The sequence below is a fragment of the Gallinula chloropus genome (genome assembly GCF_964237585.1).
Source record: "Gallinula chloropus genome assembly, chromosome: 3".
Taxonomy (NCBI): Eukaryota; Metazoa; Chordata; class Aves; order Gruiformes; family Rallidae; genus Gallinula; species Gallinula chloropus.
The window spans coordinates 80796129-80811676 of NC_140087.1; the positions used below are offsets into that span (position 1 = coordinate 80796129).

General features: G+C 41.3%; 1 protein-coding gene across 1 annotated transcript in view; it reads right to left on the reverse strand.

Annotated features, from left to right (window-relative positions):
* Nucleotides 1–15548, reverse strand: part of PLCB1 (phospholipase C beta 1) — a 397722-nt gene that overhangs the window by 67955 nt on the left and 314219 nt on the right. Inside the window, exons 22-27 of the mRNA XM_084261625.1 lie at nucleotides 14204–14308; nucleotides 13335–13444; nucleotides 7938–8070; nucleotides 7056–7109; nucleotides 5346–5565; nucleotides 1459–1639 (exon numbers count right to left, since the gene is read on the reverse strand). Of these exons, the coding sequence (XP_084117751.1) occupies nucleotides 1459–1639; nucleotides 5346–5565; nucleotides 7056–7109; nucleotides 7938–8070; nucleotides 13335–13444; nucleotides 14204–14308 (803 nt within the window). The remainder of the gene's footprint in view (nucleotides 1–1458; nucleotides 1640–5345; nucleotides 5566–7055; nucleotides 7110–7937; nucleotides 8071–13334; nucleotides 13445–14203; nucleotides 14309–15548) is intronic.

The following is a 15548-nucleotide window of genomic DNA, read 5'->3' on the forward strand; positions in this document are numbered from 1 at the left end:
CTCCTTGAGAGTAGCCCTGCTGAGAAGGACTTGGGGATTCTGGCGGGTGAGAAACTTAACAAGAGCCAGCAGTGTGCTCTTGCAGCTCGTAGGGCCAATGGTATCCTGGGCTCCATCAGAAGAGGGGTGGCCAGCAGGGACAGGGAGGTGATTGTCCCTCTCTACTCCGCCCTCATGAGGCCCCATCTGGAGTAGTGTGTCCAGATCTGGGGACCCCAATACAAGAAAGATGTGGGACTGTTGGAGAGGGTTCAGAGGAGGCCATAAAGATGATTAAAGGGCTGGAGCACCTCCCTTATGAGAAGAGGCTGGGGGAACTGGGCTTGTTCAGCCTGAAGAAGAGAAGGCTGCGGGGGGACCTCATTGCAGCCTTCCAGTCCCTGAAGGGAGCAGAGAAACAGGAGGGGAATCAGCTTTTTTAAAGGGTAGACACTTGCAGGACAAGGGGGAATGGATTAAAACTAAAGGAAGGAAGGTTTAGATTGGATATTAGGGGGAAGTTTTTTACAGAGAGAGTGGTGAGGAGCTGGAACAGGCTGCCCAGAGGGGTGGTGGATGCCCCATCCCTGGAGGTGTTCAAGGCAAGGTTGGATGGGGCCTTGGGCAACCTTGTGTAGATCCAGGCCTGGAGGTTGGTGCCCCTGCCTGTGGCAGGAGGGTTGGAGCTCTATGATCCTTGGGGTCCCTTCCAACTCAAGCCATTCTATGAGTCTATGATTCTTTTTAGGATGGTAGGGTAGAGTAGAAAAATCCCTTCACCCAACAGTAATGAGGCAAAACATCAGAAAATAGAAAAACGTCGTGAGAGAGGATTGTCTGGAGTTGAGAAACAGTTTGCACTCCCGTAACACCCCTTAAAATGTTTGTTCCTGCCTGAGAATATCCGTCAGCATCAGCTGCCATCTGCCCAAGCTACTTTATTTCAGCTCAGAGGACCTATGATCCTGCTGTAGTCGTCAGTCAAACTCCAGCTGTACAAACACAAGCTGGCTTGGACTGACAGACGCAAAATATTTCACCATATACAAATTATGTCCTGCATCCCCCTGAAGTATTTGTCAGCAACAGGAAAACTGTTTGGCCCAACCTTGTGCTCTGGGGAATGTTTAAATCTATTTTCCAGCTAAATCTGAGTATTGTACATTTAAAAATGAGGCAGAAAAAACCAGGAACATCACCCAAAAGCTGCAGTAAACCGAGATATTATGTAATTAGAGATAAGGACTCTCTGCATTAGCACTAGTAATAATCCTGTTGCCTTTCTGCCTTCCACTCAAAGTTGTTTGAAGTATTAGTGACAAAGTGACACACCAACCCCATAAAGATGCAGCAGACCACAGGAAAATCAAGCTGTGATAGGAACTCTTAGTAAGAGGAAGCCCTGCTTAATTATGCCATGCTGCTTTCATCACTCACCCTGAGATCGCTAAAGACATGCAGATGACGTAAGAAACGTACCAGCTTAATGTGCTCTCGTTTCTGGTACTTTTCACTGTAATACTGCTCCTGTCGGAGATTCAGCAGCTGCTGTTGTTGCTTCTCCTTCAGCTCCACTAGCTTCTGGGTCATTTCAGAGTCAAGAGCAGCTAATTCTTGTTCAATAGTTGAAGAACTGTGGTCTGGGCTGCCCGTTTCAGATCTGCAAAGACACACACACACACACCACCAAGGTCTACCACAGGCACTCTGCCCCATATTTAAACCTTGTTGTGAAGGCAACAGGCTATATGTAGCCCATTGAGAAGTTTCTCAGCACCACATATAGGGCCAGAAGATGATTTCAGCTCGAGTAAACCAAATAATTTCTTCTTTTAGGAAAAAAAACCAGTGTTAACAGTTTATTAATGGGATGGCTATTGCATTTAAGCCTCATTTTACTAATCCATCATGGTGGTGTGAAACAGACTTAGTATAAATGAGCTATAAATGCAACCACCAAGACTTCCTATAAACAGATGCCCATGGAACTTGTTTATCCACTTCCAGACACATAACTTGAACTTCAAAGCTGCACAGTCTTCAGCAGAAATAACGAGTGCTAAGTATTTTGAAAACAGAGTCATCCTTGCATACTCTTCTCAATAAATTTAAGAGTGTAACTTTACATCTGAGTTTATAAAATACTTTAAATTGTAGGAACATCCCTTTATTTGGTATTTTTTCCCCACTTCAGGAAATGCCACGCATAGCACAGAGAGGAAAACGCCCTATGGACTGCTGGCTGCTTTAGGAGGAAAGTTAACACCCCTGTGGGGAGTAAGCCTCAGAACGGTAGCAGAGAGGAGAAAAGGAAAAATATAACAAGGAAGCTAAAAAGCAACACTAAGGAACAGTTTTGGTTTTGTTTGGGTTTTGGTTTTCTCTCTTTCTTTAATACATTAGGAAGTAGAGGCATAATTGTGAAAGGAGACGCGATGACACTAAACTGCACTGAACCCAAGAAAAACATTTTAAAAAAAATAAAATTCTGCTGTGTCCCTGCTCTGCTGCTGTGTTTACTGCTGTACTGGGGTGTTAAATCAGTTGCCTGGGAAACCTCAGAACAGCACATGAGATGGACAAAACAGCAAAACCTTGAACAGAGAGGGCCGAGGCTTAGAAAAACAAGTTTGCTACTCAGAAATTTGCAGAGATTACAATACAGAGAACTACACTGGCTGCCTCTCTTTTCTCTCCCAGGTTCAAGTTTGCAGTTGCTGTCAATTAGAGTAACTTCAACTGAAATAACTTGAAGCTGCTTTCATCACTCTGAGGATACGAGCCAAGGTAGCCTCCTTTTTTTTTCTTCTATTTCTTATTGTAATTGAATATTCTGTGAAGAGGTTAAGTGGTGTCAGCATGATGGGTGAGGATAATTTAAATACAAAGCCAGAAGACAGCATTAATGAATATTAACGTCAGCATATTGATCCATTACACTATACATTTTAAAGCTATAACTTCTCTTGTATTTTTAGGAGAAAGATCAAGGCCTATTTCTGAATGCTGGCTAAAATACTAAGGCTGTCTTTTAAGGGCATGATCATTAAAGAAGCTTCAGGAAAACACGAGCAAAACACTTCTGCATGTGTATAAATAAATACTTCCAACTCCCTACAGACAATGGCTTTACGGAATCTTGGCCCAATTTCAGACAAGGATACAAAACATGGATTGCCTCTGACCAAAAAGAACACATTTATGTGGTGGTCTGATACAGGGGTTCTTGATGAAGCAGTGATTTATAATTTGCAGTTACAGGCAAACAGCTTCAGTAATAACTTAAAATGATAGAAATCACCTTTTTCCTTGGGATGCAGTTTTCTATTAGAAGTCTGACGCTTGAGATAATATGTACTTGCAAGTTTGAAAATCCCTAAGTATCTATTCCTGCCTTTTACAATTCAACCTTCAGATTTCTCTGTATCTGCACATAAAAGTTCCAATCTCTGATATCACTGTGACAGCTCCACATAACAGACTGCAGGGGTTTATTGCCTGTTATCATGAATGATTTATGGTCAGATCGTAATGAAAAAAAAAACAAATTCCTTTTTATTCAAAGATAAATGAGTCATTTTATTTATTCAGTTTGTTTTTCTGTTTAAATTTGAATAGAATACGCTAGAGAAGAGAAACACGACATTGTTTTGTCTGCCACTGTCACATACATTGGTGATAAGGAAACACAGTGGATACAGGAACGCTGTCGGCGTGGTTGACAACCAGTCATTAAGGGAGTTTGTTAAACTCAAGTGTAGAACTTGGAAGCCTGAAAACTGGCAACAGTTAAGGCCAGCTGAACATGGATATAATATTATGAGTGCTAAGCTCTTATTAAGCCAAATGACATTCTGTCATCAAGCAAGTATAAATGAATAAGCTCCTTCCTGGGGACAAGTTATGGCCTGAATCCCAGTCACTTCCCATTAGAGGTACTATCAACAAGGTCAGCAGGCAGAGCATGCTTGCAGCCTTTCTCTCTGATGATCTCCTACCAAAAACATTTTTTAATGTTCATTCAGGGTCTTCATACTTAAGGGCTGCAGCCGTATCAATTTTATATAAATGCTGAAGGGCTTTTTTGATTATGTAATTACTTTAAAAAAAAAAGTTAAAGTGAGAATGCTGCAGTAATGGGACAAAAAAACATTTAGAAGGGTACCCCTACTGCATCTCATTCAGTTGTAATGGTGTGAGACACCAGTTATGTGTGTATGTTTGGCTGGAAGTTAAGATGTGGCCTTTATTAACATACAGCTCCTTACCTTATGAACAAGACACTAACTGTGGAAAGATTAATGAATTGTAACAGTCTTTGCATTTCAAACTGATAAATACAGCTCCCCTTTTTTATTATTACCTAAACAAATAAAAGTTCTATCAGCCCACAGGAAGAGATGGGGCAATGCAAGACTTAGAAGGAGATGTAGCAAGGAAGGGGTGTGCTTGCAGAGGCAAAGCCAAGCAATCACAACAAGATCCTCAAGTGGTCTGGATCAATCAGAATTTAAGCAGTAGCCAGACACTATTACCTCTCAGATGTTTCTGTTACCTAGTTATATATCCGATGCCTTATCGAGCACAGGCTTTTTCCATGGCTACACCTTGGGAGACAATGCTCTTCATCCCCAAATTCAGAATATCTGTTTTACCCATAAATAGCACAAAAGAGGACCAAGTTCCGTTCCTGTTTTTACACTTGGGTCTCTTTCACCACCAGCCAGAACGCTGTGGTGGCCCAGAATAAACCAATTACTTAATATAGGCACAATGACCGTGTGTACTGGTTGCAAGAAATTCTCCTTGCTTGGAAAAGGAGCTACATTACAAAGTCATATATTAAGCGTGGAGCAGAAGTTTCCATGGAACCGATATGCCTTCTCTAAAAGGAGGACAAGCATGGGAAAAGACAGCGATACTCTGATAAAACATACTGGAGTTGCTCTTGCACTGTAGTCTGGATCCTGATCCAGGTTGCAGGAGATGCCCCCTCTCAGAGTTTGCAATTACGCTCACTGTTGCCAGTGCAGCTGAGTCACTTACTCATACCAGCGGTCAAGGGAAAGTCCCAAGATAAATATTGCATGTTCTCATTTCCAGGGAAAGCCTTGTAACATGGTGAGTAACTTATCTGGCTTCGAGCAGACAAGCAGCACTTCTTTATCAGGGAAGCAGCTGCTTCTGATGATTTCTGTATCAAAGACCCTGACTTAATTTTACCCAGGTATCTTTTGGGTTTTCTCTGTGCTTTAATGTCACCTCCATTTTAACTGTCTACTATAAAAGATGACTTGAGTGAGGATACCAAGAACAAGAAATACCACTCTCCAATACCAAGGACAGGGCAGTTATGTTCAACATACCTTTTCTTACTGTCTCTTTTTGCTGTTTTTTCTAAAACTGCTCTTCGTCGCAGATAGTCATTTTGGATTTCATTGTACTTTGCAGTGTGCTCTTTGATAAGGTCAGTGGTTTTCTTGTGGTGCCTCTTTACAAGGTCCTTCATTTCCTTGTAATGCTTCTTCTGAAGCTTAACAAAAGACTTCTGTTGTTTTAGCTCCTCAATAGTCTGTGCTTCCACTTCTACAATGATAACAACAAAAGGCACTTCAATTTTCTTGTAGTATGATTCCAATTGGAGAACCCAGGAATCGCCATTAGCAGCAATGAAACAAAGCCCACTTCTTTGCTGCTGGCGAGTGAAACGTTCTAGCGTAAACCAAGCAGACTTATCTGGAAATAACCTAACCAGATTCACAATAGTCTGGCAAATTTAATTGATACAAGGATAAGGCATAAGATGAAAATTTAGACTACCAAGATATGTAGCAAAATAAACCCCAGATATTTACTTGCAGGTGCAAAAGATTCACATCAGTCCGACATATAGAAACATGATCGTACCTAGATAGGACCATAGATCTCTTTTGTGCCCACTCTACCATCACTTTAAGCCTCTTTTCTCTCTGGATGGGCCACTGAACATGCTGATGCATAAGACCCCTTCACAAACAGCATTTCAGCTGCCTGTTCTCCTGCCCTGACCCAGAGGCATCTGCCCTGGTGTCATCACAGCATCTCGGGAGAGATTTCATTTCTCTTTCAATAGGGACCCTGCATCAGAGGAGTCCTGACTGCCAATCCAGCAAAAGACTGGTAGCTACATGCTGAGAACTGTGCTCCAGTGCTGTCACTCCAACAGCAGCTATGAAGGATGTCCTGCTCTGCAAACCCAGATCTCAGCTTGAGCTAAGGGGCTGCTAGCCTGATCTCCACAAGCTCACCCTAATCCAGCAATTTAAAAAAACAGTAAATAAAAAAGTGCTGGAGGCAATGATGACTTGGCATGATCTGGGGTCACAGCTCTGGGAAAGCCAACCTGAAGACCCCTTCCCAGGTTACAGACTAATTGCACGAGGCCAGCAGGTACTGTCACAATCCAGGCCACCCTCTTTCCACCACACATGAGGAAGACCAAATGAGAGGCAATCAACATGCAGAATTTAATGTGTCTTATCTGTTTTCCCCACCTAAATGTAGGCCTACACAAGATTTGGACACGCTGTGGGTTCTAATGTAGAAGGTTGGCTATAGACTAAACCTAGTTACTAAATTTGCAATCTGAACTCGAACTCCAAGCTGGAGGACATGACTCCCAATTGAACAGTAGGACATTAACTGTCAGGCCAGTCTGCTTAATGTAACGGCAATTTCAGTTTTGTAGGAGCAATGGGAACACTGCAAGGCTAACGAAGATAAAGTGGTTTTGCTACCACTCACAATATTCAGAGCAAATTCAGCCTCTGTTCTCATAATAATGCTGGTCTCTTCTCAGCATTAAATATTAACGTTATACTTGTGAAAAAACTACAATGGATTGTTTTTAAACAGTTCCCTGTTGGCATGAAACATGTGCTCAAACATTTAATAGCTTCAAAGCTGAGGAAGAAAACATGACATGTGCATGTCACTGCAGTCCTAATCACTCAAAGAAACGTCTAATCCAGATGGCCTACTTGTAGAAAAATGCATTTCTCTTGACAAGTGTCTGTGCAGCAGAAACTGTGCATTACCTGTGAGGACGCTCTGAATAAGATCTTCAGTCTTTGCAGGTGCTTTCACCGAACCTAGAGTTAAAAGAAGATGACTGATTCCAAATCTTTTAAAGCAATGACCATTATGTGCTGATTGACTGCATATTAAAACAGGGAAGGTCACCCAGGAAATACACTGACATGAGCTTTTATTAATCATTGGAGAAAGCTCATCTCTTGAGCAGAAGAGCAGCAGTATGGAAAGCACCACCAATCCAAACATGAAAAGGTAACCTTCTGAAATCCCACCTGAGGGTTGTCGTTTTACCTATGAGGAGAACGTTACTGAACTCACTGACACCACTCGCATGAGGCATTTAAGAGGCGTTAGGTTGATGGTTAGTACAACTGCCATGTGTAATGATGACACTGCACAATTTCTGTATAAAGGATGGACTGAGCTCCTTGGATTTCAGTCAGATCAAGCCTATGCAGTCATAAAATCATAAACAATGTGGCTGAGCAAGCATTTACCAGAGATACATCAATACAGAAAATACTCAGTATTTAAGATGTTATTTTGTGGGTGGAATAATATGTAACAATATGCATAAATAGACATAAAAACAATTTAAAGAGATTCCTTCATTAGCAACGAGCAGAAAAAACAGCAAACTCTCTTGCTTGCAATGAACTTGAGTTCCACTACAAAAGCAACTCTTAAATAGAAGGTATTTATATATTTGAAGACAACTGGCCCTAACAGCACACCAAAGAAGTGGGAAAATTTCTACCTATTTTACAAAACCAAAACAAACATCAAGACCATCTTCATTCTTTAAACACAAAGCACATGAAAAATTAATTTGATGAGATAGGTCTCTCTTGGTTTGCTTTGCTGTTTGGTTGGTTTTTTATTACCTGGTGCTGGTTGGCTATGGACAACCTGAGTTGCTGGTTTCGGTGTAAGAGAGGCAGTGTAATTTACTCCATTTTCTGCTGGTGTTGGCCTGGGTTCATTGTTCGCTTCTGATGGTGCATCTCCATGGTCAATCTGACAATATATAACAATTTACATTACTTTTCCCACTGAAAGACTTGAAATTACTTATTTACAGGTCTAGGTTAGCCTCTTTTTTAATCATAACAATCTGCAAATGTTATATATAAATCATTCTGAAAGAAAACAAAAGCCATATCCTTAAGAGCCATGGTAATCCAGGTGGGTTCATTCGTGCCGGGTGAATTTCAAGAAGAAATAGAGCATGTGTTATTCTGAAAGAGTATTTTTATTTTAAATGGATGTAACTCATCAGGGACATTTTTCAATACAGTATGTATGAGCTGCAGCAGATGTGAAACCTGTATTTTATTGAAAAGCATTGGTATCTGCCATAAAACCTTTCTAGAAGCAATGTAGAAGCTGGCATGAAAATGCTACTCAAATCCCTGCTGTGAACAAAATGTGTACAAAAAAAGTACTTAGAAATTTCATACAGGCAGCACTATTGTTTTTCACCTTTCTCACAGAACAGAGACATACTTCTGATTCCCAAGATCTTACATTCTTGTAATTACACTCCAAGGATAATATGTAAACAGTACCTCCATCCTGCTGCATAAATAGATCTGTGATATCCAAATATTTAAGCATTTTCCACAATCTTTTCTTTCTCTCCAGTTTCCTAAAGGCTCAGGCTTACAGCATGTGTTGTACTATGCACTGAACATCTTTTAATTTGCCTTGTGACCATCAGGTTTTAAGCAAGCACTCAGCAAACAAAAGGTCATTCAAAGCCATTTTTATTTTGAAATGGCCAACCCCCCTTTCCTGCTGTGCCTGCAAGGAGGAGGTGGGGTTGCTATGGTGTCTCAGGGTAGTTTTGGATTTGTTCCTTCAGCCACTGCCATTTCATCCTTTGGTGGTAATCACATTACATGGAGAGGTAGGATACCACAGTTGTTGGGTTTTTTCCCCTTGATTACTCCACACTTGCAAAACATCAGCCTGTGCTGCATCAGTAGGGGAAAAATACATTGTGATCTGTTTTGCACTGCTCTTGCTGCTGACTTCCTTCATCTTGGCCCTGACAACGTACTGTATATTGCAAAAGGATTTCTGTCTCAACAGCCTATTTCTAACAAAATTATAGGAGAGAGATGCTGTAGTCAGAAACATGGTGCAATTGAAAGCCAGTGCCAACCACTTCATTAATATCAAGCAGGAATGACTGCAACAGGAGAAGGAAAAACATGATCTAGCCAATATTTGCGACAGCAGAACAATGCAACTGGCAAAAGCTGTGGCTGTGACAAACAGAGAGATGTGGCACTCCTCTTGATTCTCCTTAAAGTATACTCCACACAGGATGTAACTAGTTTCATAAAAATAATATTGAATTATCAATCAGCAAACAATATTGCAATATTGATCAGCAACATTTAATAGAAATAAAGCTGGAATTCCTAACTTCTGGCAAGTTTGTGCCCCAAAAGTCACTACATGGCCAAATGGATATTTTCTTTTTTGGGGGGCACCTGGTTTCTACGTAGTAAGAAATGCTGCATCACAGCTTGTTGAGAAACTACTAATATAGCCTGTCAGGTTTGGACATAAAACATCTGTTTTCAGAAACTAAAGGAGAAATGTGAGGCAGGATCAGGAAATGAATAAAGAGTAATTTTCACTGCATGAAGCAATCTAATCTCATTAAATAGCACTTTCTCTTCTCATAATTCATCACACAGAACACTAAAGTAAACATGATTTTTCCCTTAGTGGAGAATATTTCAGGCTTTTTTAAAAACATGATGTAATCCAGCCTTATAATTTATAGTTTTAATACTCACAGAAACATGGTTTATGTTCCACATGTTGCCATGTCTTTTACGAGACAGTGTATTTACTGAGTAGAAGTACACATGCCTGTAAAGGTACAAATCTAGATAGTCTATTTTTATTTCTACAGAGAAAAGGACTTGCCATGTATCAGCATGGGGAGATGTCTGTGCTGCAGTTAGAAGAGGCAGGCAGCTCTTAAGTCAATTTGCCTCTGTTTTTTGGCAAAGTAGAAGCAAGTGCAAGTAAGGTCTCCCTAGAAGAAGGGTCAGATCATCTTAATTTCCATTACTGTAACTTGGTTTGATCATTACAATTTGCAAAATTATGCCTGAATTTTCATTTTAAATAGTGGCATCAGAGATGCTAAGTGCAGCTGCTCTCCTAGAGATGTTTTTGTTTACTTTGCCTATCAAAATAATTTAATTTAATCAAAGAAGCCAACTGGAGTGATTACACACATCTGATTTATATTCAGGCACGCAAAACAAGAAGTTTCCATTTCAACAGTGTTTTATTGGTAGAAACAACAGGTCAGATGCTCTGCTGCTTCCATGTCAGACAGATTAAGGAGCCAGCAAGGCCTCCTGACTCTGCAGTGGGAATTAACACGCAGCCCCAGGGACATTACACCAGCAGGCACAGTCAAAATGCATTTTACTCTCCTGAGCTTTTCCTACGCACTTACATGCTCCTGCTCCTGTGCCTGTAGAGATGAAAATGTACAAGCTAGTTACATCAATCTACTTTAGGCTTGGACAATTCATCCCAAGAAACTCGCAGCTGCAGATTTCCTCCTGTCTGTAAAGGACACCATGCAGGGAGAGAGAAGGCAACCATCGCTACCGGTGTGTTCAGGTAACTCAGTCAAAGGTGCAGACCCCCACTACAGGTACCACGGTGCTTCCACTCTGCACAGAAACTGCTGTTCTGAGGCCAGTCTGGAAAGCAGGAGCTGGAAGTTACCCACTGATCAGAAAGCTAAAGGTGGGATTTCATGTCATGTTCATGATGGGAACATCGCAAATAGTTACAGAAAAGATGCTGTAAAATCTGTCAGTTCTTCAGCATTCTTTGTTTATGTAACCACACTGATAATTAACAGGCAAGTGTAATTTGAAGCCCAGAGAAAGGCTAATTTATTTGCTCAAAACAATTCTCCCTTGGGTAGCTTATTTGACTCTTGTTTTGCAAGAATCCTGGGGAACTTCTCACAGAGCAGCAGTTTAAATTTCTAGATAGGAAAGAAAAAACCTCTCAGTTTTCCTGTGCAGCTGCAAGAACCCAACTCAGATAAACAACTGCGTGCGATGGGAGGGAAAGAGGTGTGGGCAGGTGGAATCTGTGCTAGGAGACAGCACAGCTTTGCACTACACAAACATTTATAGCGTGCAAATTTGAAACTATACAAAGGAAAATAAATCCAGGTGTACTAGTGTGTTCATTTATGGCTATTGTATTTAGGTCTGTTGCCAGCTAACAAACTTGCAATTATTACCTGATATAATTCACATGGGGCAATCTAAGTGTATCAGAATCATAGAATGGCCTGGGTTGGAAGGGACCACAAGGATCAGAGAGTTCCAACTCCTCTGCCACAGGCAGGGACACCAACCTCCAGGCCTGGATCTACACTAGGTTGCCCAGAGCCCCACCCAACCTGGCCTTGAACACCTCCAGGGATGGGACATCCACCACCTCTCTGGGCAGCCTGTTCCAGCACCCACCACTTGCTCTGTAAAGAACTTCCCTCTAATATCTCATCTAAACATTGTCCTGCTATTGTTTACCCTTTTAAAAAGCTGATTCCCCTCCTGTTTCTCTGCTCCCTTCAGGAACTGGAAGGCTGTAATGAGGTCCCCACTCAGCCTTCTCTTCTCTAGAACAGAAGAGTCAGCCCTGCTGACTGACAGAGAAAACATCATCACCACATAACACGATCAGGCAATTCAAGATTTCCAAGTACAACCCAGCTGCCAAATATCTTCCCTAGAAGGGGTGTTTATACATAGAAAATGCCAAGGGTGTATTTAGATTGCCACTTCAAGCAACAATTCTGTACCTGTCCCTTGCTACTGTGTCAAACTGACCAATGACATGTCTCCAGTAAATGTACCACTACAATCATTACAGTTTTCTTTTAAAACAATATTTCTCTGCTACTCCAAACAGGGCTCCTTTATCCTAGGAGCACTGGAGTTTCTTGCCATATGGTAGCACCACCTGAGCACTACAATCCATCTTTCCTCCTCACTTGCTTTGGAAGATTGTCCGTGACAGAATTTTTCTAACTGAGAAATAAGCCTGTACAGACCAGGAAAATCTGTACTTTTTCAAAAGTAAAAATGACCTCTAAGGTATTTAAAGGTTTATGTTAAAAAAAGGCTCCGCTATTAAAATAGAATCTCATGTGTAGAGTGTCCTAGAAAAATGTCTAAGATACTATTGAGCATTTCAGAGTGTCCTCATTCAGCCGAACTTGTGACACTGCACAAAGAGTAAATTGTTGGCCACTGAATCGTAATGACTTTCACTCATCTGGTCTGCTTTGGGAATGTATTCTTGGTTACAAAATCTAGTTCAGTGAGGCTTTGCACATCTGAGAATTGAAGAAGATAGGCACCAGAGCTGAGGGCAGTTTAGGTTTGTAAAGCATTTCTCCATCTTCACTGGAGACCTGTACGGAGTGCCTTTTAATTCACGTGACCCGCCTAACACCTGACACAAGCTGTCTTTAAAATACAAGGTTGATACTTTCAAACTCTGCTAGAAGGTGTCCCAGTGACAATGTTGGAAAGAGAGAGACTGAACATTTGAACGTGCAGAGTTTATCAGAAACAAAAAGCTAAACTGCCAGTACTCTCAGGTATGCTCACAAGAACATCTACGTGTTTGTATGCACACCACCTCCAGCTGCACAGAAAAGCAGGGGTCAGGGTTAGTTCTTAGGTGATCATATATACCCAAAGAGATAGCTAACAAATGAAAATGTGGCTCCCACAGCTTTCCCCTAAACTAGAATCAGCCTGAATATTTATTTACTCAGTAAACTCCCCCTCTCTTCATCTCTTTAAGCTGTATGAAGGGTGGGATCAGTTGACCTCGAGATGCCCCTTTCCATCTAGATTATCATACGATTATACTGGGTCTCTTTAAGGCATCTCACAGTGAATGTACAGAGACTTCATAATCTGGGATGCATGAATGTTTCTGAACTGAATAACCTCTCCAGAAACAGAGCTTGAAATTCCGGAAATCTCATTTACTACACAGCAAAGTTGCAAATCAGCAGTCACCAAACCCAGAATTTCATTCAGCTTTTGGTGTCTCTTTTCCTCAGAACAGTAACTTGCCACATGCACAACATGCTGCCTTCATTGAAACCACACATGCAGTGCAATGTTTCTCAGCTGCAATGTTTCTTTCTAAGCAAAGTAGGTGCTTTTAAATGATAATTTACTCCCTGAAACATCCCTTACCTCTTTCTTTACCTCTTCTTCATCCTCCAGAGTCAGCGCAGCCAGTTGTTTAGCTCTTTGCTCCATCAAGTTCACATATCTGATTGGATTGGATAAGGCCTCGATCACATCTGGAAATAATGCAAATACCTTATGTTATGCATCCAGTGCTCTTGGGTTTTATGAAAGACACTGTACATTTGATACAGCTCTGCTGCTTACAGGTACTGCCATGTCTTAGAAATAACAGAGGAAGGGAGTAGAGCGTCATGTTCAAAGACTCTAACACGAACCTTCTTTGAATTTGTGCTTGGATCTTGTGGATGTGCATTTTCTGCCCAGTGTTTAACAATGGTTTTTCAAAGCTTATAGCATCAGCCAACAAGGAATCTGCTTCACATGAGGCACAGAGGGACATTAGTTAAAATCCTGTTTGTTGGAGCTTTTTTTAATTAACAGAGCTATACAGAATACTGTTTTTCCACTGAAGATGAATGGTACAGTCTTTAAAGTTATCGTTGTTTAGAGCAGATTCCAAAATACAGTGCTCTGCATTAAGCATGGCACTCTGCTTAGGAAGCAATTACATCCTGCTGAGTCGTGTAAGAGAAGTTTCATTTTTATTTCAATGGCAAATGCCTGGGGTATTTCCTCCTTTAGAGTCACACAAGGCCTGCTGAAAATAAAAAGACTTGGCCCTAATCCTAAACCCCAGGCAGGCCGCTGTAAATCAGGCCATCTTGTATGAGGGGTGAGACATAATGATCCATCAGATGGCAAAGGTTTGTTCACAGGACTGTTATCCCAGTATGACAAGTCATCTATGCCCCATTCATTTCGTGTTTCAATTAACCTTTTTATTTCCCAGTAAGAAAATGTCACAGAATTACCTGCGTAGGTATCAGGTACATAGTCTTTGACCTCTATGTACACAAAGAGAGCTGGCAGTGTCAAAGGTTGGTTCCTCTCATTCCTCAAACAGATGTAGTGATAGCCTGCAAAATAAGGAACAACCAGCTCGTAAACGTAATTGGAAATGTAATTGTGTTGTCATTTGGAAAGCAAGCAACCTCAGGGAGGGGAACCTTTCCCTTCTGGTAAGGAAAGATTCACCTGCAGGGTTTCAGAAGTATACATTGTCGTTTCTATAATTTTTGGTGCATTCTGGTTTATCACCTTTGTCTAGATTTTGTTTGTCTTTTTTAGTTTCAGAGGTCTTACTTGATTTTCAAAAATGACCCTTGTAATACTCAGGAATCTAAACAGCAACGTAAAACTGAGATGCAGGGGTCCATCCACAGCACAGCATCTAATTTAACAGACAGATCATGTGGCATTGTACCTACAAAGCATGTGTGTGAATCCTGTCATGTGACAAGCCTCAGAAATATATCAGAAAAAAGAACATTTTCAGCAGTTTTGAAGGCTAGCTGTCCTGTAAGAGTCTTGTAAGGGCACATGTGACAGTGCAGCTTCACTAAGTGAATGGCTAGGTACCACAGATGGGGCAGCCCCAACCCTTTCTCCCAGCCCCATACCACCATCACCTCCCTTGTGCACTGACTCTTCTCTGACTGTAGACAGGCAGCTCAGCAAACTAAACTCTAGAAAAAGCAAGCTTCAGAAACTGCAAAGAGCCTTCCAGCAATTTAGCTCCCCCAAACACCTACACCAGATGTATTAATACCTGTTTAAAGACAGTGATGGAAGCGAATGGGTAGGGGTGGGAAAAAGGGACTTTCAAGTCCCAGCAAGCTGTTACAGCATCACAGTGCTGCAAAACTGCTTACTCACAGGTTGGTGCCTCCTGCACCACAGCTGAAACTGTTCTTCTACGGCGTGATTCTGGAGCCACGTGTACAGGTAGTGTCAAGACACAGGTCATGAGTAGAATGCACTTATCTGAGGGGGGATACTCACTTTACTTATGCAAACAACTCCTTCTCCAAGTGATGGTTAAATCCTTGCTTGGATAATACTGACAATTCTGTGGATTTTTTTTCAGCATGTAGATAAATTAAAATCAACATGCTGTTCTCCATCACATGCTGTGAACATGCTACTGGAGTCAAAAGGACAGAAGACAGGCCTGCATGTAAAGCTCTCAAAAGTCTGTGTTCTAAAAAGCACAAGCTTAAAGACAGGTACATGGTTCAGTGCTCTGCTGAATGGACTCTGAGGGGAAATGCCATGAAAGAGTTCACTTTCACCAGGAAAGGAAAATGTTTCGCATCC